Source organism: Ovis aries, chromosome 2 (assembly GCF_016772045.2).
Source record: "Ovis aries strain OAR_USU_Benz2616 breed Rambouillet chromosome 2, ARS-UI_Ramb_v3.0, whole genome shotgun sequence".
In the NCBI taxonomy this organism is placed as follows: domain Eukaryota; kingdom Metazoa; phylum Chordata; class Mammalia; order Artiodactyla; family Bovidae; genus Ovis; species Ovis aries.
The window spans coordinates 229,594,394-229,615,783 of record NC_056055.1 but is presented as its reverse complement, the minus strand read 5'-3'; the positions used below and the strand labels follow the sequence as shown (position 1 = coordinate 229,615,783).

At 41.9% G+C, this 21,390-nt stretch overlaps 1 protein-coding gene across 1 annotated transcript; it reads left to right on the top strand.

Moving 5' to 3' along the window:
* The first annotated feature begins 6,632 nt into the window (after nt 1–6,632).
* On the top strand, nt 6,633–17,482 carry TM4SF20 (transmembrane 4 L six family member 20). Its single transcript, XM_004004981.6, has 4 exons — nt 6,633–6,869; nt 13,173–13,238; nt 15,146–15,297; nt 16,949–17,482. Exons 1-4 carry the CDS (start codon nt 6,687–6,689, stop codon nt 17,238–17,240), a joined length of 693 nt encoding a protein of 230 aa, XP_004005030.1. The 5' UTR covers nt 6,633–6,686; the 3' UTR covers nt 17,241–17,482.
* Nucleotides 17,483–21,390: the final 3,908 nt, after the last annotated feature.

Sequence of the window (21,390 nt, the reverse complement as noted above, 5' to 3'; positions counted from 1 at the left end):
CCAGGGATTGAACCCGTGTCTTTTATGTCTCCTGCATTGACAGGCAGGTTCTTTACCAGTAGTCCCACTTGGGAAGCTCCATCCTGTTTGTGTGCCCGGGTGGGAAGCCACCATTCTCCGAGGAAGAAGATGCTTCCGGTTCCTGGGCTGACAGGCTCAGCCGTGGGTCCATCTCTGGATCTCATTCTTGCTGTGGGATCGCACGTGGTTTCTGTGCACCAGCTGCTCTGAATCCTGACCCTGTGACCCAAAGTCCTGCGCTTCTGAAAGAGCCTTCTTTTTGCCTGCTCTGGAGTGAATCCCTCCTTTGTAGAATCTGAACACTAACCAGGGACAGTAGAAAGCCTGGAAAAGAATGGGGAAGACCCACAGATTATTCTTCTCCTTTTATATGAGACATAGGATGTTTTGGAAATGTAGACTTTGAGGCCTCTTATTGGTAGAGACATCAGCCTCAGAAAGTATTTCTTTGCTTCATCTCTTAAAGGATCAATGAAGACACTGAACAAAAGATGGGAAGATTAAACGTCACAATTTTACTCATGTTTATGATTCACTTAAGACTTCTGAGTCAGACTTGCATGGATTGAACAGAAAATAAAGATAACAGTAATATATTTCAAACCCTCATAATCCTATTCTAAATATGTCCCTAAAACAAATAAATTCAGAACTGAAATAAGCTATTTCATGAGGCCATAAGTCCTTAAGGAAGTAAACCAGAGGCACTGTAAACTTCTCCCAGGGAAATTGAGATAAACAACACAGAACTAGTCATGTGCTTGGGTCAAGGCCAAGCCAAACAGAGTAACAAGGGCTTCCTCCAGCAGAAGGAAGCTTCAGACCTCCCTCCCCTCCTGAGTCTCCCTTCTCACGTCTCCTGAGTCCTCTCTACTGACACTGTGGTCTGCTGTGGTTGTGGAAGTTGTGGTGGGGGCTGTGGCGGGGGCCGTGGTGGGGGCTGTGTTGGGGGCTGTGTTGGTAACTGTGGAGGTGGCTGGGGCTGTGGTGGGGGCTGTGGCTGGGGCTGTGGTGGGGGCTGTGGTGGGGGCTGTGGTGGAGGCTGTTGTGGGGGCTGTGGCGGGGGCTGTGGTGGGGGGTGTGGTGGAGGCTGTTGTGGGGGCTGTGGCGGGGGCTGTGGTGGGGCCTGTGGGTGGGGCCTGTGGCTAGGGCTGTGGCGGGGGCTGTGATAGTGGCTGTGTTGGTAACTGTGGTGGGAGCTGTGACTGTGGCTGTGGCAGGGCCTGTGGCGGGGGCTGTGGTGGGGGCTCTGGCAGGGGCTGTGGTGATGGCTGTGGCAGGGGCTGGGTGGGGGCTGTGATAGTGTCTGTGTTGGTAACTGTGGTGGGAGCTGTGGCCGTGGCTGGGTGGGGGCTGTGGTGATGGCTGGGTTGGGGCTGTGGCTGGGGCTGTGGTGGGGGCTGTGGTGGGGGCTGTGGTGGGAGCTGTGGCGGGGGCTGTGGTGGGGGCTGGGTGGGGGCTGTGGTGGGGGCTGTGGTGGGGGCTGTGGTGGGGACTGTGGTGATGGCTGGGTGGGGGCTGCGGCGGGGGCTGCGGCAGGGGCTGTGATAGTGGCTGTGTTGGTAACTGTGGTGGGGCCGTGGCCGTGGCTATGATGGTGGCTGCAGTAGTGGCTGTGGCAGCTGCACCACCTGCAGTTGCTACCAGGTCAGCTGCTGCGCCAGCTGCCGCCCCTGCTCCACGGATGCTGTGGGGGCTGCTGCTGCGTCCCTGGGTCCTGCTGCCACTGCCACACCTGCAGCTGCAACTCGTGTGGCTGTGGTGTGGGAAGGGCTGTTGTCAGTTACTAGGCAGCGTCCTCTTGGCAGGTGCTTCCATTTTTAGATGTCCTAAACGTTCATCTCATCCGGTTCATCTAAACATCAAGGTTATACTTTAATAGAAAGACAACTGATTGGAGGTCAGAAATCCCAAATTCACGTCCGTGCTCTGCCAGAGCAACCTAACCATGAGTGCATCACCTCAGCTTCCCTGGATCTTACTGTCTTACTTACTCATCTATACAGCAAAAAGACTGAGCTGAGAATCTCCATGAACCTTTACAAATTTAGCAGTACATATATCCACTGAGCTCTCAAAATTAAATTCACAGTTTCTCTACCCCACAGACTCATGTATCTTCTTTGGTTATAGCGGGCATTAAATTTGTTTATGTATATATAAACAACTCTCAACCCAATATGATCCATTAATCAAAATTCTCTAGGCAAGCTTGGTACCAAGGGTGCAAAAGTCCCTATTAATGAGCTCAGTGGAATGAAATAATACTCTCAAAGATGTTTCATTCTTTTGAAACGTGTACTTTTCTGCTTCTGGGATTTCTCCACTTGTATTCCTACTTTATGGGCTTCCCCCAATGGCTCAGCAGTAAAAAAATCCACCTGCAATGCAGGAGACACAGGAGATGTAGGTTCGATCCCTGGTTTAGAAAGATCCCCTGGAGGCAGAAATGGCAACCCATTCCAGTATTCTCACCTGGGAAATCCCATGGCATAGAGAAGCCTGGAGGGTTACAGCCTATGGGGGTCACAAAGGAGTCAGACATGATTAAGCACAGCTTCCTGCTTATATTTGTTATATACTGTACATTTCTTACAGTTTCTAATGTTCCCTAATCTTCCTGAATATAATTTATGAATAAAACTCTAGGAAAATATGGTATCTCCCTGTCTTGTTTTGATGTCACGTTTTCGGAGAGGTGGGAGTGACATAGTTGATGTTTGGCAACATCTTGCAAAGGTTAGGAAGGTTATAAGGCCAAAGACAAGGGGTACACTGGGTTTACTGGGGGTAATGCTAGCTACTCTAACGCTGACACATTATATGATGACAACGCAGTAGACATTTATTGCTTGTTGATGTCAACTATCTTGAACGGTTCTAGATGGACAGAAAGGGAAGGGCATGGGGCCTCTAACTGGTAGAGATTTAGGTTAATTTTCAGCACATGACTTCCAAGGCAGCTTACTTGTCTGCAAACTATGGATGGAAAAGAAGAAAATAGATAACGTCCATCACTTTGTAAGTGTCTTAGATTGAAAGTGACTTCTCATTGGTTAGACGAAGTCACATGGCCCAACCTAGATGCATGGAAAACTGGGAACTATAGTTCCCAGACACTTCTCAACCACTGTCGTATGAAAGGTAAAAGCATGAATGTTGATGGACAGTTAGCCATATCTATGTATAAAGCCCAAGTTCTAATAAAACCCTCAGGTGGTTTGACTGGAGTGTGTTTAGAAGAGGATGCCTGACAGAACATGGGTGGGTGTTTAATACCCATTCAATATTGCGTGAATTCCTCCTGGTGTAATACTGTGAGGTGCACTTAGAGCATGGTTGGAGCTGCTTAAGATCACATAACCTTTCATGCGGGTGGGCAGAAGATGGTAAAAGCTAGAGAATTTTGGGAAACATGGCCCCTGATGTTTGGCTGTGATCCTTACTGCTCCTAGGTCCACAGTGTGCATGTGACTAGGAGGGGAAGCTTCGGGTTGGGGGAAAAAACAGAACAAAGTGCTTTTGCATTACCTCTTATTTTCACCAATGGCACAAACATTTCCTGACCATGACGCCATCCTCTCTCATGCGTTAACTCTCTTCTGTCTTGAAGAAACATGTTTTCCTAATATTCTTAAGGGTGTTCTCATTTGGAGTGTTACATGTCAGCCTAGACATGTAAGCATGCCTATAGACACTCTAGGCATCCAAGCCACGGAAGAAATAGAAACATGATCGAAATCACTTAAATGATACATAGTAATGGTAATACTCCATACTCTAGAGAAAGCTTCCTTCCATACCATTTGAATGAAATCACTATGGTGAATTATCTTGCTCAGTGTCTGTGTCAATGTCATTCTAGTATACATTTCTGTACAATAGAGATTGTGATGATTAAACACTACATTTCCCAGAATACTCTACCTCTAAGGTCTGGATGTTGCGATGATTAGATCAATCCTTGTGCTATACTGAAACAGAGGAAGATCCCATTGTCCTTGCCTCCTCTTCCATGTAGTTACCCTGCTTTTTGTCTGCAGAAAAACTGTAACCAAAGAATAAGTTTAATCAGAGAAGTGAGAAAATGCAGAAACAAAGGAAAACAATCAAAGGAGACCAAATGATAGCTTGGTCATTGAGGAAAGACAAGGACCTTTAGTTCCTCTTCAAGAGCTATAGATAATATTCTGAGCCATGTCCTGTGAGCTGTCTTATAGATACTGAAACCCCAGGTGGAGAAGTTAACTATATGATGACCAGACTGTAGCCATGAGATAAACTGCCACAATTCTGACAAGTGGTCTCAAGGAAATGAGAACAAACCAACCCTGGAATGGAAGATTAACTGTATTTAAAACAATCAAGATGATGCTGGTCAGATCATCAATTTTGAGATGACAGTCAGAGCTGACTGTGCTGTTTTTGCATGTAGCCCCCTCCCTCAGCCTATAAAAGCTCTTGCACCATGATTGTCAGTGGTGGTGGTTGGGGGGAGGCAGGGGAGTCAGCCTTTGGACTGGAGTCTGTCCTCCCCTCAGTTGCTGGCATCTGAAATAAAGCAAACTTTCCTTTCCCCTAGTTTGCTTTTTTGTTGGCTTTTGAGCAGCAAGCAGCCAGACCTCACTTTTGATAACAATATGAGAGACGGCAGGGCTTCCCAGATGGTGCTAGTGGTTAAGAACTCATCTGCCAATGCAGGAGATGCAAGAGATGCGGGTTCGATCCTTGAGTCCGAAAGATCCCCTGAAGAAGGAAATGGCAACCCACTCCAGTGTTCTTGCCTGGAGAATCCCATGGACAGAGGAGCCTGGCGGGCTATGGTCAATAGGGTCACAAACACGACTGAAGTGACTTAGCATGCACTGGAAGATAGCAAGGAGGTGGAGGCCCTCTTTCAGCTACTTCCGTCTGTGGCTCTGAAAGCAGATGGGTGCAGGAGGAGGTTCTGAGCTTTCTGTACTGTCACAGTGTTAAGAAGCAGTTGCAGCAATGGCAGAAGTCAAGTTCAGTGTTCTGGGGTCTTGTTACCACTGTTGTGTGTGTGCAGGGGCAGGGGCAGCAGCAATGGCTGTGGCTCCCTGGACTGTGACTGTTGTGGTGCATGCTTGAGTCTGACCCTTGCAGAGGTGGTTTCTCAATTTCCCTGCCTTTCTGAGGACTGCAGAGGCGGAAGCTGCCCTGCAGCCACTTGGCAGTCACGTCCCGGGAGGCACTCCTGGAGGCCACGCTGGAGCCTGCCCCTCCAGACCTCCCAGCAGTTTTGTACACACGAATCCCCAGTTACACTAACTGAAAGTGAAATCACTCAGTCGTGTCCAACTCTTTGCGACCCCATGGACTGTAGCCCACCAGGCTCCTCCATCCATGGAATTTTCTAGGCAAGAGTACTGGAGTGGGTTGCCATTTCCTTCTCTAGGGGATCTTCCTGACCCAGGGATCAAACCCGGGTTTCCTGCATTTCAGGCAGACACTTTACCATCTGTGCCACTAGGGAATCCCTCAGTTACACTTCCTCCAGCTTAATATAGCTAGAAGAGTTTGGGTTTTTTGCAACTGACTCTGATATACAAAATATTATTCTGACCATCTTTTTGTGTTAAATTGTAGCCATCTTCCAAAGCCTAGAGGAATCCTGATTCTTTGCCCATCTTGATAGAATCCTTCCTTTTTTTCTGAACTTCTTTTGCTGTTTTAGTATGGCATGTGACAAGTTATCTGTAAACTTTTCTATCCTCGGTGTTAGTAACTTCCAGCTTTTGTTTGAAAAAAAGAAAAAAAAAAGGAAACCCAGTTAAAGTATTAACAAAGAGAAAATTTATTATAAGAATAGATAGCCAATGGGAATTAGATGTATGTCTCAGGAAACTCAAACAGGGGCTCTGCATCAACCTAGAGGGGTGGGATAGGGAGGAAGATGGGAGGGAGGTTCAAAAGGGAGGAGATATATGTATACCTGTGGCTGGTTCATGTTGAAGTTTGACAGAAAACAATAAAATTCTGCAAAGCAATTATCCTTCAATTAAAAAATAAATTAAAAAAAAAAAAGAATATAGAGGCATCTCAGGAAACAAAGGCAGGACCCGCAGTCAGTCTTCATAGGGTAGAGATTAAGAAGTAGAAAGCCTGTTTTGTGTGTATGAGCATACAGCCTGAAACTGAACCCTAACATTTCGACTAATTAAGAATGTTTGCAGTGGAGAAAATACTTTTTTTCTCCCAATCTTATATATATTCATTTTTTTTGTTGAACAACTTCAAAATAAGGAACTTTCATAGCTGATATTAATGTCAATACAAGAGAAAATAGGTTATATTAATTGGATACTCTTAACTTTACTTTTTATATGGCATACTAGTAAAATGTATTAGAAGAGCGTATCTTAAGCTTAAAAAAATTTTTTTTGCCTATTTTCATGCATAAATTTATCTAGTAGCACTTATAGATTTTTCCCACCTATCTTCCTCCACCCCAACATAACATAAAATCATCCTTACTTCCTGTAATACTCATAATAATGTCCTGCCCTACTGGACTCTGAACTGCTTTCTGTAATTTTTTTTTATAAGTGCTGAGCTTTATTTAGAAGGCATAAGACAAACGGCGAAACAGTGCCAGACAAACAGCCACCCAGACAGGATTTCTCCTAAACCAGGGGGTTACCATGACCTGCTGTGAAGGATGGACAGCCTGCAATGGATTCAGCCTGCTGGTTCTACTTCTGTTGGGAGTAACTCTCAACGTAATACCTCTAATTGTCAACTTAGTGGATGAAGACCAATTTTTAAAAAACCCCATCTCCTGCTTTGAATGGTGGTTCCCTGGAATTATTGGAGCAGGTGTGATGGTGAGTGAAATTTACTTGACTCACTTTGGTGAAAGGCCTGCCTGTTATATTGAAGATGATCTAAAGACAACCTTGCAGCCTTGCAGTGAGCTCTGTCTTGGCTGAGGATATACTGCAGGGAAATGGGTATGGTATTAACGTGTATTGGCATCAGTGAAGAATGGCAATTTAAATGAACTGTGGTATAGGCTAGGGAGCTTGGGCCAAAAAATAATAATACATTGATAAAAGTTGGTTGGATTATTATGTATTGTACTGTTACCAAATCCAGGTCTGGCGGCTCACTGCTCAAAAGCCATTAGAGTTCAGGCTGGTGGAAAGGAAATTTTACTTTATTTTGGATGCCAGCAATTGTGTGTGGGGGGATGCCTGTCCAAAATCCAACTCCCTCAAACTAACAATCAGTGGGCAAGAGCTTTATAGACAGAGGGAGGCGGCTACTTGCAACAACAGTCAGTCATCTCTCATGGCCGTCTTGAAATTGGTCACCGGTGGTCTGACCAGCGTCATCTCGATTGTTTTAGGCACAGTTAGTCTTCAGTTTCAGTTTGTTCCAAGTTTCTTGAGGCTGGTTCTCAGAATTGCGGCAGCTTATGTCGTGGCTACATTCTGGTCGCCATGTAGTTAAATTTTTCCACCTGGTGGGGATTTCAGTATCTATAAGGCAGGTCACAGAATCCAGCTCAGAATATTACCTACAGAGAAGGAATTAAAATGTCCATGAATTACTTGAGAAGGAATTAAAATGTCCGTGAAATTCTCTAGGCAAGAATACTGGGGTGGGCAGCCGTTCTCTTCTCCAGGGGATCTTCCTGACCCAGGGATCAAACCCAGGTCTCCTGCATTGCAGACAGATTCTTTCCCATCTGAGCCACCAGGGAAGCCTGGTTAATGACTATGTTGTTATCATTTGGTCTCCTTTCACTGTTTTCCTTTGTTTCTGCATTTTCCCACTTCTCTGATTAATTCTATTCTTTGGCTAAAGTTTCTCCACAGACAAAAGGCAGGCTGAGGACCTGAGGGGCAAGGATCATAGGAGGGTGCTCCATTTCAATACTTCTTTGCATATAAGTCCGCTTTCCCAAGCTTCAGAGGTAGTGGTAGACTTTTTGAATTCATTGCCTTAGCTTTCCTTTGCCAATCCCAGTCTCTAGGTATTCACAGGGAAAACAACAGGAGGAGGAAGTGCTCAGTAGGAAGGGGGTGGGTCATTTCACAGCCGGTGAACCTACTGGATAAAAATTGTGAGGCATGAGTATGACACTGCCTGCCCCTAGGGGAGTTGACCTAAGAGGTCTGGGACTTGAAACCCTGGCTCTCTCTAACCTCAGTGACTTTTTTGACTCAGATCTTACAACCCAAACATCATGGTGCTTGTTTAAAGTTTGATAATTATTAATAGGTCTATCTTTGTTGAAATCTGTAGCTGAGCAGTGTAAGGTAGAACTGCCCAACGTACCTGGCCATAAATCACCCCCAGGCACTTGTAATACTTGCAGATTTATATGCCTTTTCCTGAGAATTCTGGTGCAGATAGGTTAGGTGTGACCCATGGTGTGGCAACAAATCCTGTTTTCAGACCTGGCAGAATATCTCAGTTCTGGTTGGGTCCCCAGTATATTACTACTAGCAAATCATTTATCCTGTGATTTTGTCTCCATATCAGTAAAAGTGGGAATGTAATTAAAGTTGGAAAATTCAGCATTCAAGAGGCTTATTTTTGTTATACCATTGAGGGCCTATTTAAGGGTGGTCTCATAAATGCTAGAGAAATGCACCCTTGTTTGGATATGCATTTGTGTTATACTGATGATCGGTTACTGTTCTTAGTCTTATTCCCTGACTTACATGAAAACAGTCTTTGTTGTTGTTGTTCAGTCGCTCAGTCATGTCTGACTCTTTGCGACCCCCTGGACTACAGCACGCCAGGCTTCCCTGTCCTTCACCATCTCCCGGAACTTGCTTAAACTCATGTCCATTGATTTAGTAATGTCATCCAGCCATCTCGTCCTCTGTGGTCCTCTTCTCCTCCTGCCTTCAATCTTTCCCAGCATCGGGGTCTTTTCTAATGAGTCGGCTCTTCACATCAGGTGGCCAAAGGATTGGAGCTTCAGCTTCAGCATCAGTCTTTCCAATGAATATTCAGGGTTGATTTCCTTTAGGATTGACAGGTTCAATCTCCTTGCTTTTGGGTCATTATATATGAAACACAGAAAGAGAGACCACTGACTTCATACATTACACTACCTTATTTAAACTCTATAAAAATCTGGTTGAGTAGTGATTAATGTTTGTATTTTAACAGACCAAGAGAAGGTTAAGAATGTTAATAAGGTAGCACAGTAGGCGTGAAACCCAATTCCAGATTTATCAGACTCCAAACCTCTGTTTCCCATCAGTATTAGCACCATAATCCTCATGACCTGTCTCAGGCTGACAAAGGGAAAGACAAAATCTACAACTTAACCCATAAACTCAAGTAACCGGGAAACCAAAGCATAGAAAGATTACATAAGTATGAAACTGTTTCAGAGAATCTAGACTTTCTTTCCAGATAAAGATTCCTTTATCACCCTCAATAAACACTAACAATGTATTGCTATCACACCAGGTTCTTGCTGTTACTCAGTATCATGCAACATCTTCACAGCATCAACAACTCTCTGAAGCATTCAATAGACATTTTATTGACAGAGAATCAGACTCTAGACTAGGCTCACAAGCAAATAGGTGGATGATAGAAGGGCTATTTTCTTGATCCTCGGCCATGTATAGAATGGGGAAGAATATCTTTTTCAAAGGGAATTGTGTCCTTTACATCCATCTAAATGCTGACTTAGTTCAAAATACTGAACTCTCAATATATTTGTATACACACAGAAATCACTCCCTTAATAAGCACTTTTGTCATAGTTCTTGAAATCCAGTTCTAACCTGCAGCATTTTAAATTAGTTTCAAAAACAGGGAATTTTGCAAGAAGTCATTAATAATAAAAACTATGGAATTCATCATCGATCACATCATAAAATACAGTTATTTTATGGCTTTATGATTTATCCAGAACAGAAATGAATCTTTTCATCTTTGAAACCATGACTAAGAGTATTCAAATATTATTATCTTCACTTATTATCTACTAAATGGAAAATCAATACACATTCTTTTCCCAAGTACCAAAAAAAACCCTTGCAATGTTTCCTTAAAATATTTCCTCTAAATAATAGAAAGACTGTTTTATTTTATAGGTTAATTATAAGCCTAATCTTAATCATGATTATTTATTGAGTTCACTTACTATGTAATAATCAATTATTAAAGTCTCAGAATAGAAATTGTTGAATGTTAAATCAGAAAATACTGTTTAATAAAAATTTCAAAATACAGTTTTTATATTTATAGTGAGCCATGGTTTTATGTGTTACTTTCATATTCAAGTACTTTGAGGAGTCCCAGAAATCTGCATTCTAACAGAGTTGTAGTGGTCTAAAGCTATTCTGGATTTCATTTATGAAATCCTATGCCTTATTTCTAAAACTGGATGAAAGTATGGGCTTCGGTAATGAAAAGTGAACAATGCTACTTCTTTTCTTTATAAAAACAAAAGACTATCAAGAAAAATAGTCTCACAAAAACTCTGATACATTCGAATGTGCTTAGGAATTGAAGAGAAAGAGTATTCTCCAGATTACTTATTTTTGTAGGAGACAATCTGCAAGATTTATAATTCAGTCATACACACACATACACACTTGCACATTTTAATGTCCATCCTATAAAGAATCCCTCTAATTTCCAAAGTTATGAATGGGCAAAATGGTTGAAATACAATGAGTTATCAAATTGCTGGTAATAATGCAACAAAGATGTGTCAACACGCCAGAAGTCAACCAGGTGAGGATTCATATATGAAAGCTATTATTTATAAAGCCCCTTCGTAAGAGAAGGGAACTATGAATGTATCTCTTTCAGCATCTTTGAAATAAGCTAATGTTTAAGAAATTTAGCAGAGTTTAATTTATATCAATAAGGAACATGGAATGACTTATCCATCTAAATTATAATTTAATGTTGCTCCAACTTTCTTTTAACAGATTAATTAATTTTCTATATCAGGGTTAGCTTTTTTTTCCTCTGTGAAAAGCCAGGTAGTGAATATTTTAGGTTCTGGGAGCCAGACAGTCTCCCTCACAACTATTCACCTCTCCTGCTTATGCACCAAACCAGCATGAAAAATTAAGTAAGTGAATGGGCATGTCTGTGTTTTCATAAAACTTTACAAAAAAGAGGCTGTGGGCCATAGTTTGCCAGTTCCTGTTCTAAACAATATATTCCTTAAGCTCAGAAGACAGTATCACTTACAGGTACCACATAAGACGTGTAGCCTATGAACACTGACACCTATTTGGGTGCATAAATTTCTTTTCTCTTTTCTTCTGGGCTCTCAGCAATTGAGGGTCTAGGCTACTGGTGTTCAAGGCAGTCTGTAGGCAAAGCTTGATAAAAATACAAAGTGTTTTCGGAGTCAGTTCATGGTCAGAAAAGGGTGAAGTTTGTCAGGAAAGCTGTCTTGTAAGGCAGGAAAGATGCCTGTTCTCCTGGAGAAGGAAATGGCAACCCACTCCAGTATTCTTGCCTGGAAAATCGCATGGACAGAGGAGCCTAATAGATTCCCAGTCCATGGGGTCCCAAGAATCGGACACAACTCGGTGACTAAACCAAGGTATTCAATCTTAGATCTGCTCTGAAAGGATAAAGGTAGACACTGTATTGGAAAGATAGATTGGGGGGAAGGAGCAATTAGGAGGACGTTGAGATGTCTGAGGGAGGTGACGGTGGTGGTAGGGAAGAGAATGAATAAGCTCTGTGAAGGAAAAGAGAATTGTTAGGAACTGGCCAGTGTGGTTGGAATGGTGGTTAAGAGTCTGGGCTCTGGAACCCTAGTGGTCAGCTTTGACCCCCCTCCCCCCATCTCTTCTACTTTTTCAGGCAAGTTACTCAAGCTTTCTGGGCTTCAGTTTTCCGCCCCAGTGAAATGGGGATAGCTAGCACCTACCTCATAGGAACTGTATGAGGTTGCGAATAAATTAAAAGACATACAATAGCTATAACAGTGCCTGTTATGCTGTTAGAACTCAACAAAATGTTACAAAGAAGAGTGGGAGGACAGAGAACTACCCAAGGGCAGCTGTGCTGAGACAGCAAAAAACAGAAACAAACCCAAAAACCCTGTGGCTAAAATTTCTTAAGCGGAAGGAAGTAATCGACATCCCTCCCTTCAGTGATATAAAACTTCTTCCAGGAAGAATTTCTAGTCATACCTGCTGACTGCATGAGTACCTGCTTAGTCACTTTAGTCATGTCCGACTCTTTGCAACCCTATGGACTGCAGCCCACTAAAGCTCCTCTGTCCATGCGATTCTCCAGGCAAGAATACTGGAGTGGGTTGCCGTGTCCTCCTCCAGGGGATCTTCCTGACTCAGGGATCAAACCTGCATCTCCTCTGTCTCCTGCATTGCAGGTGGATTCTTTACTCCTGAGTCATCAGGGAAACCCCAGCTGCTGACTAGTCATTGGTAAACGTTTGAACTTAACTCCTGAGAATGTGACATCATTCCTTATAGCTTTCACCAGCAGTATGTATTCCTTTGACACTGAATGTAATACAGGATTTCTAAACATCAATGTGAAGTGAAACCGTTTCATACCATGGACACAGGAGTAGAAAGGAGAATGTAGAGCCAAAAATAATTCTCAAATCACAAGGTTGGGGAATGAGGGAGCTAGTGGTGCCCCTGGGAGTGGGAGAAGGGTGATGATAGAGTTCTTAGTTCCCAACTGCCAGGCAGACAAAACCATCAATTTCCTTTCTGAACAGTTGCTGGATTAACTCACACCATTTTAGGGAAATTGGGTAAGTGGTTGCAGATTATAGTTTTTTTTTTTTTTTTTAAGTGAATTTTGGATGATGTAACCAACTCTTTCAGAAACATTTCTTTCAAAATAATTAATAAGTAACTCACTGTATTTAAAATCCAAGTCTCCCTCATGATGACTCAGAGTAGTGTTAAAATGTAGACGGGAAAGTCTGAAACTGCTATCCTGAAATCCCCTATCCTTTGCCCTCCCTTGTAATCTTTCTGGTCCAAACGGGGATCACAAGATAGAGGACACTGCCACACTTCCTTCTTGTGCTCTTAAGCCTTGGCTTCCCACAACTGCTGCTAAGTAGAAGGTGAAGATTACTGCTTTATCATTTGCTGGGAAGTAATCATATTAATCGTTCCTGTTGATGTAACTTCCAGGCCATTCCAGCAACAACGATGTCCTTGGCAGCGAGGAAAAGAGCGTGCTGCAACAGCAAAACCGGGGTGAGCACAGCGCAGCTGGTCTGGGAGCAGAAGGGCAGAAGCAGTTCCTGGCACCTCAGCAACGTCGCCGAGGCGTCAGCATCAACTGCATCAACTGTGTGTCTCCAGTGGCGGGACTGGTCCTAGACACGTGCTATTTAGGAGGATTTATACGATAATACTGAGACTGAAGTTTGTCTTTGTGCTTCCCCGTAAAACCTTATTTTTGGAGCCAGCTTTTGGATCTTTCCTCAATCTTCAGTTTCAGTCTAAAGGTTTTCAAAGAAAGATTTATAAGTCACTCTCAGAGCTGTAATCAGTTTCACAATACTCAAGTACTCATTATTTTTGTGATGTGTATAAAATACTTAGGGAAAAGTACTCTGTTTTCTCATGCACGTGAAAGACTGTTTTACTAGCATCAGAATGTTTTATGCAGTTAAAAGAGAACATCACATTTTTTTCCCCAAACATTTTGGTATGTATAAGATTAAGATTGTAACTAAGTCAAACGTAAAGGAGGACTTCCCTAGTGGTCCAGTGGTTAAGACTCTCACACCTCCAATGCAGGGGGCTCAGGTTCGATCCCTGGCCTGGTCAGGGAACTAAGAACCCACATGTCATTTGGTGCGGCTAAAAAAACAAAGGAAGTTTGAAAAGTAAAGAAAATTAATATTTACTAACCTTCGTTCACTGTGTGCGTGTTAGTTGCTCAGTCGTGTATGACTCTTTGCAATGCCATGGACTATAGCCTGCCAGGCTCCTCTGTCCATGGGATTCTCCAGGCAATAAAGCTGGAGTGGGTTGCTATTTCCTTTTCCAGTCTCTCACTGTACTCAGAACATTTTCAAGCATGTTATCTTATTTTTCTGAAAATCCGTGTTTTATGATTTGTTTTATTGACTGAGAAATTAATCCTCAGAGAAAGCAAAAAACTGCCAGTGTTGCGCCATTAGCAGGGAGATTTGTATCCACACCACCACCATCAGATTCCAAAATTCCCAGTCTTTATGCCATGAACATGGTTACACAGTAACTCTGAGGACTCCTCTCACAATTCTTTAAGGAAGCAAGCAGATCAATAAACCAGAAATCACAGTAAATATTCCTGGCTGAGTCTAAGGTTTCAAAGAAATGATTCTCAGCCTGATAGGAGCATTAGAACCACCTAGGGAAAATGTTATAAAATATCCATGGCTTGTGGCCCTCCCTGATTCTATATCAGTATTTTTCAAAAGCATCTTAAGTGATTCTAATATGCTCCCAGGGGTAACAGCCACTTTTTAAAAGTGTCATATTTATAACCATAAATTAGAAAATTAATTTAAAAAATACCTTTTCTGACATTTGGTGTTTATCTAGTTATTTATAGTCTCTCTGGTCCTGACACATTGTAATGGTCCACTGAAATGAACAAGGTTCAGGTAGAGCATACAAGTTCAAGTTTTTCAGAAACAATGGCAATGATCATTTATTTACTTTCAGTTGTGGCTGCAGTGGGTCTTTGCTGCTATCTGTGGGCTTTCTCTAGCTACAGCATATGCACTTCTCTTGTTGCAGAGTGTGGGCTCTAGGCATGTGGGGTCAGCAGTGGTGCACAGGCATAGTAGCCCCATGGCACGTGGGGTCTTCCCAGACCAGAGATCAAACCTGTATCCCCTATATTGGTAGGCAAATTCCTAAGCACAGGACCACCAGGGAAGTCCAAGACCAACGATATTTTGAAGAGTCTAATCGAATGGCAGGGACCCTGCCCTCTGCTTTCTTGCGTAAATCCCACCTAATCACACCTAGATCCTAAGTTCGAGATCTGTAAGGCAACTGGACAATGGCAGCGGTGGATGATAAAGACCACATATGCTGCTGAAACTTGTAACAGACTACGCTCCTGTAATAATGTGCGCAAACGTGCCTACTTAATTTTTCAGATGTTTCTTTCATCACTTCTGAACGCCATCACAGTCATTGGAGCTGCGTACTGCCTGCTGGTGTCCATCCAGGCTCTTGCGGAGGGCCCTCTCATTTGCAACTCTCAAAGCAACACAACTTCCAGTTGTGAATTTTCACTTGAAAACTTAACGTGAGTAACTGTTTGCTTCCTTACACAGCTGCAGCTAATTAGGTTAGAAGACTATGGTGCTGACCTGGTGCCATGTTTTCTCTCATGGGACAGTCTTAGGGATTTAGTACAGTAATCCCAGCTGGCGCAACCTCAGAGAAATGGAGGAATCACTGCATTCAGAATGCTCTGGGTATGGTCTTGGCTAAAAGGAGCAGTCTTAGATGGATTATCCTGTCTTCCAAAAATCTATGGCAGCATATGTGCATGTATATAAAAAATTTCTGAAAATGTGCACCAGAAACTTTCATCCTTGAAGAATGGTAATGGAGGATGCCCTCGGGGGAGGAAAGGAGCACTACCTCTGATCAAAGTAAACTTGTAGTGAAATGGGTGAAAGTGTTAGTCACTCAGTCACGTCTGACTCTATGAGACCCCATGGACTGTAGACCGTCAGGCTCCTCTGTCCATGGAATTTTCCAGGCAAGAATACTGGAATGGTTTGCCATTTCCAACTCCAGGGGATCTTCCTGAACCAGGGATCAAACCCAGGTCTCCTGCATTACAGGTAGATTCTTTACCGTCTGAGCCACGAGGGAAGCCCAATTATACTTGTAAAACCTAAGCATATATTACTTTGAAAATCTGAACAAAAACACAGTGAGTAAATAAAATCTAGAGGCTTACCACTAACCCCTAAAAAAGAAACAAAGCAGCAGCCAGTGGAATCATGCAAACATAATATAAACACACTATAGGCATGGGGATGAGTCAAAAGTTTAAGTCACGGAGTAGCAAGTAATGCTGAGGAGTTACATGGAAATGGTTCATTTCAGTCTTGTAAAATGATTCTGTGCCTTAATCTAGGCACAACTGGTAAAACTGAAAGAAAATAAGAATCTCATTCGTTAATTATACATTGTTCAGTATGGAAAACAAATAGAATTCATTTTTGTGGTTACAGGAAAAAAAAAAAACAACTGCTTTTTCCTTATCTTGAATGGTTAAAAAAGAAAACTCTCTCAAAATTTGCATACCACAGTCGTGAATCAAAATCCAAAGAAACTCCCTTTACTAATAGGGCTGGAATAGGAAATCAGAGGGCTTCCCTCTGGGTGGCTGAGTGGTGAAGAATCTGCCTGCCGATGCAGGAGACTTGGGTTGGGCTCCTGGTCTGGGAAGATCCCCTGGAGAAGGAACCCACCATTTTCACTTTTCTTATTTATGGCTATGCTGCTACTTGGGCTTTTCTCTAGTTGCAGCAAGTGGGGGCTACTGTTGCAGAGCATGGGCGCTAGGGCTCACAGGCTCAGCAGTTGTGCCTGAGTTGCGGGCTTAGATGCTCTGCAGCATGTGGGATTTTCCAGGACCAGGGATCGAACCTGTGTCCTCTGCACTGGCAAGCAGTTTCTTTATCACTGAGCCACCAGGGAATCCTTAGAAGTGCTTGTTGATGAGATACATAATGAATCAACCTTTTATAGCTGTTAAGCATACAAGGGTACATCCTCTGGAACCCTGATCCTAGCTACAGTTTCTGGGCACAATATTTTAAAAGCAGTGTCTGTTTTACTGGACAGGTCCTTTTCTGGAGGTCATGATGTATTCTTGAGATGGTCAGTGGTATTTCTGAATATTTTTTTCTTATCATTTCTTTCCTTTTTTTTTTCAGTGCCAGTTATTACGAATCCTTTGATCTGCAGTGGTTCTTTGAAGACTCTTGTGTTTCTCGTATGGATTCCAATAATCCCCCCATCACCAACACAACAGCCAGTAACTGGAGAGTATACAACTTGCACTTCAATTCTATAGAAAACAAACACAGGATTATCCATTTCTCAGTATTTTTAGGTCTACTGCTCGTGGGCATTCTCGAGATGCTGTTTGGACTCAGTCAGATAATCATCGGCTTCCTTGGCTGTCTGTGTGGAGGAGTCTCTAAGCGAAGAAGCCAAATCGTGTAGTTTAGTAACAATAAAATGGAAATACAAGTTTAAATCATTTGAGAACATTTAAAAGATATGCTTTTAGAGGTTCAATAATAGAACATTACCTAGAAAGCTGTGGATGAGTCAGTTTAGCCCAAAAGGTTGTTTTTAAAGTCAACTTTGATATAACTAAAAAACAAATCACATTTAAGCATGCTGGTAAATGCAAATTCTCACATGGAAAGAAAAATATCAGTCATTGACTTTGGAGAAAAGTAGAGAGCAGCTTTCTGGTTATTTTGTGTCTTTCTGTACTTGTGTATTATTTGATTTTCTAACTATATTCCCCTATGTGGAGAAAGGGAGGGAGAGTAAGCAGGACAAAAGTTATAACAGAAATCAAAGTTTGGGATTTTTCTCTTTTTTTGTATTTCTTAATAATTAAAAAAGATAAATATATACAATTATCCCTTGAACAACTCAGGTTTCAACTGTGCAGGTCCACTAATGAAGCAGATTTTTCCCAACAGTAAGTACCAGAGTACCACATGATTTTTGGTGCTGTTGGTTGAATCTGTGGGTACAAGAGCCCTGGATACAGTTGAACCAAGGATATGGAAAAAACAGGCATATTACATGGAGGGCCAGCCACATTTTCTCGCCTGGAAAATCCCATGGTCAGAGGAGCATGGAAGGCTACAGTTAAGGGGGTCGCAAAGAGTCAGACACGACTGAGCAACTAACACTTCTAACATTGGATTGTGTAGAAAGTTAGTGCCCCTAACCCTCCAAGCTGTTCAAGTGTGAAAGGTAATCTGAATATAATCAAGTTTACAGACCTCATTCAGCTTAGAGGAAATCCAAGAAAAGAGGACGTATTCAGACAAATTCAAAAGGTGGGACAGCACATGACAGTCAACTGTTTTCAACAAGAAAATGTAGTACAAGAAAGAAAACAAAAAGTTGGATGGGTTGAGAGACCAAAGAGACAGGTATGATCCAACCAAATGGACTATGTGGACTTGCCAGGGTAACTGGCGGAACGTGTACAAGGACTGGTTTAGGTATGATGGTTTCATGGTTATGCAGGAAAATGTCTTTATTTTTCAGAAAAGCATATTTGTGTGTTTGGGAAAAACATCATGTTTTTAAGATATTTCACCTAAAAAATGAAGCAATGGAAAAATGTTAATTATTATATTTAGGTATATGGCAATTCATCACATGCTTCAATTTTCTTACGTTTTCATTTTTCATAGTAATTAAAAAACAATAAATACCTAGGGGGGGAAATCAAGTCTTTCACAATCTGGCTTATACATATGCCAAGTTCAAAAGACAGGATAACAAAACAGTGTATCGGCCATATTAAAACGTTACAGACAAAACTCAAAATCTACCATTTTCTGAATTATGATCATGCCTGCATTTTTATTTCAATTATTTATAAATTATATTCACTGGGCTTAAGATTCTAGAAATAATTTACAATTCTCATAGCTGCCTGCGTCCCCCAATCAGTAACATCAAGAGCTTACAGGCATTTTTTTCTGAACCAATTTACTCTATAAATATCTTCTCCCTATGCTCCTATAAACACCTATTTACCGTTAAATATCTTCTACTTGAGAAAGCCTTCCCAGAGTGCATGATTTCAACAAAAATCAGCAGGTACCGAAACCACAGTTATCATATCTCATCCCAAGTCACAGTGTAATAAGTTACTTGTTCTGAGAGGCCTTCCCTAATAGCCTAATGAAAAGTGGGCTTCCCATCCTCTCTCCTTCAGCATTCTTTCATTTACAGTACTTAGAGCAATGGCAACAGCATTTTAACTTCCGCTTGTTCCTTAAATTTCACTCTCCCCCTTAAGACCATAAGCTGCACGGGGTACACGGATGTTTCTTTTATTCACTCTGGCAGAGTCAGTACCAAGTGCAGTACCTGATACAAAGTAGCAACCCTATGAATACTTTATTGAATACATGAATCCTATTTTTAGAACTCAGCTTTTAGCCAAGACTCACTGCATATTAAATGAAGGCCAACCTGCTAGGAGTCATAAAATTAAAACACAAGTAAATGTGACAGCTCCCTGTACTTGACTAAACAAGTCAGTGATGATGCATATAATCCTCATCAGCCTGGAAATGGCTGAGAGATGACTCCAGTTCTCTACAGGGTCATGAACAGAGACCTGAGCCTCTCATTTTGGAGGGCAAAAGAAAGGATGGTTGACAGAAGCACAATTGGCTGAAATGGCTGGTAAGCCATTTCTTTGCTGTTTTGGTCTTGTGGAAACTGCTGCCACGATGTATAGCAGATACACCAAAATGCCTTTAAATGCCTAAAGCTGATGGGCCACTTGCGGTGGGCTGGCTACATGTCATCTCTACCCTGGTACCTAAAATTGCAAATGCATGTCTGTACAAATGCCCTCCATCCCCACCCCAACAACATACATGTACACTTGAAAGTGTTAATCACTCAATCGTGTCCAACTCTTTGTGACCCCAAGGATTGTAGCCTGTCAGGCTCCTTTGTCCAAGGGATTCTCCAGGCAAGGTTACTTGAGAGGATAGCCATTCCCTTCTCGAGGGGATCTTCTTGACGTGGGATCAAACCTGGGTCTTCTGCATTGCAGGCTGATTCTTTATTGTCTGAGCCACCAGGGAAGCCTAACATGCACCTAAGTCACTTAAGCTCATTGCTTTTTATTTCTCACTTCCACCCCCATGTTCAATCTCATTTTGGAATTTTTTTTTTTTAACTGTATCCACCATCTGAAACAGTCCCTCCCTATTCTACAGAATATATCTCAAGTTCCTTCTCCTTCATAAAATATTTTTATAATCCTCTAATTCATTAATGAGCCTTATTTCCCTCCTCCTCCATCAATCTATCAATTTCTTAACAGTGGGGCTTGTGGTGGTGTATCTGCTGTAACTGCTTACTGCTGAGGTCAGTGCTGGGCACAGAGGAGTGTCTGCTTATTGACATAAACTGTAAGGTAAAGAACAGTTACAGTAATTAAATTTTTCCAAACTTGAGGCCAGAAAAAGTTCAAATTCAATGACAAATATAATTAAGAAGTTGGATAACAGACATTCATGCAGGAAAGGAAGGAAAGTTCTCTTGCAAATATATTTTCATAAAATCATCCCCCAAATGTAAATAACCAGCAAAAATTTTAACAAATATTCCGAGAAGTGAAAAAAATCCCACCTTTAAGTAGAGTTCCGAAAGTAGTGGCACAACACACTTGCTACACTTGTACTTACTGCTTAGCTGTCATGGCCCTAGTGAGCCTGGGAGGCTGAACAATGGGTTACTGGCCCTAACTGTATCCTTTTCTCCCAGTGTTTCCTGCATCTGAAATCTTTTCTTCATTCTCTGCTTGTTGAAATCACGTCTTTATTTACTTTGAGATTCAGCCTGAATATCTAAGATGGATTTCCTGACCATCCTGACTCTTTTTTAAATAGTTTTTGTAGTTTCAATTATTCACAGAAATTAGCTTGAGATATACATATAAAGAGAATTGCTATAATGAAGGATATCACAAGGATATTACTAATATAAAAGTCAGAAGACTTTCAAGGGTAAAAAAAAAAAATTGTCACCAAACTCATGATAAACTCTAAGAATTAAACAAAAGAATCCCTCCTCCAAGTATTTTTTGAAGGACAGGGAAGAAGCAAGAAAAGAATAGTTGAATACACCTTTAAGGAATTTCCCTTAAATGCCTTTCTCAAAACTCACTGCCTCGGTAAAAAGATACTGAAGATGTATGGCGAATGCTATCCCTAGTAAAATTCTATCCATTTCTGAACCAAAAAATAAAAAAGGAAAAGAAACAAATAGTTTGGGAACTAAAGGCTCCCAGCACGTGGTTTCCTTGATGCTTTTAATCTCATGAAATTTAGAACATCAGCTAAACACAACGGAAAAAGCAACAGAACTGATGGTATTTCTATCTGAATCACTTTATAGACACTACATATTAGAAAAACAGCTGTAACAAAACCAGCGTCAACCACTACCAGGACGAAGATCTGACTTGCTACCTGCCATGTCACTAACTGTACTAGTTGCTCCAGAGATGGGAAGACTTAGGTGCATACAAAGAAATATGACATGGAATATAGCACACAGCACAATATGATGAAATAAAATCTTTCAACAG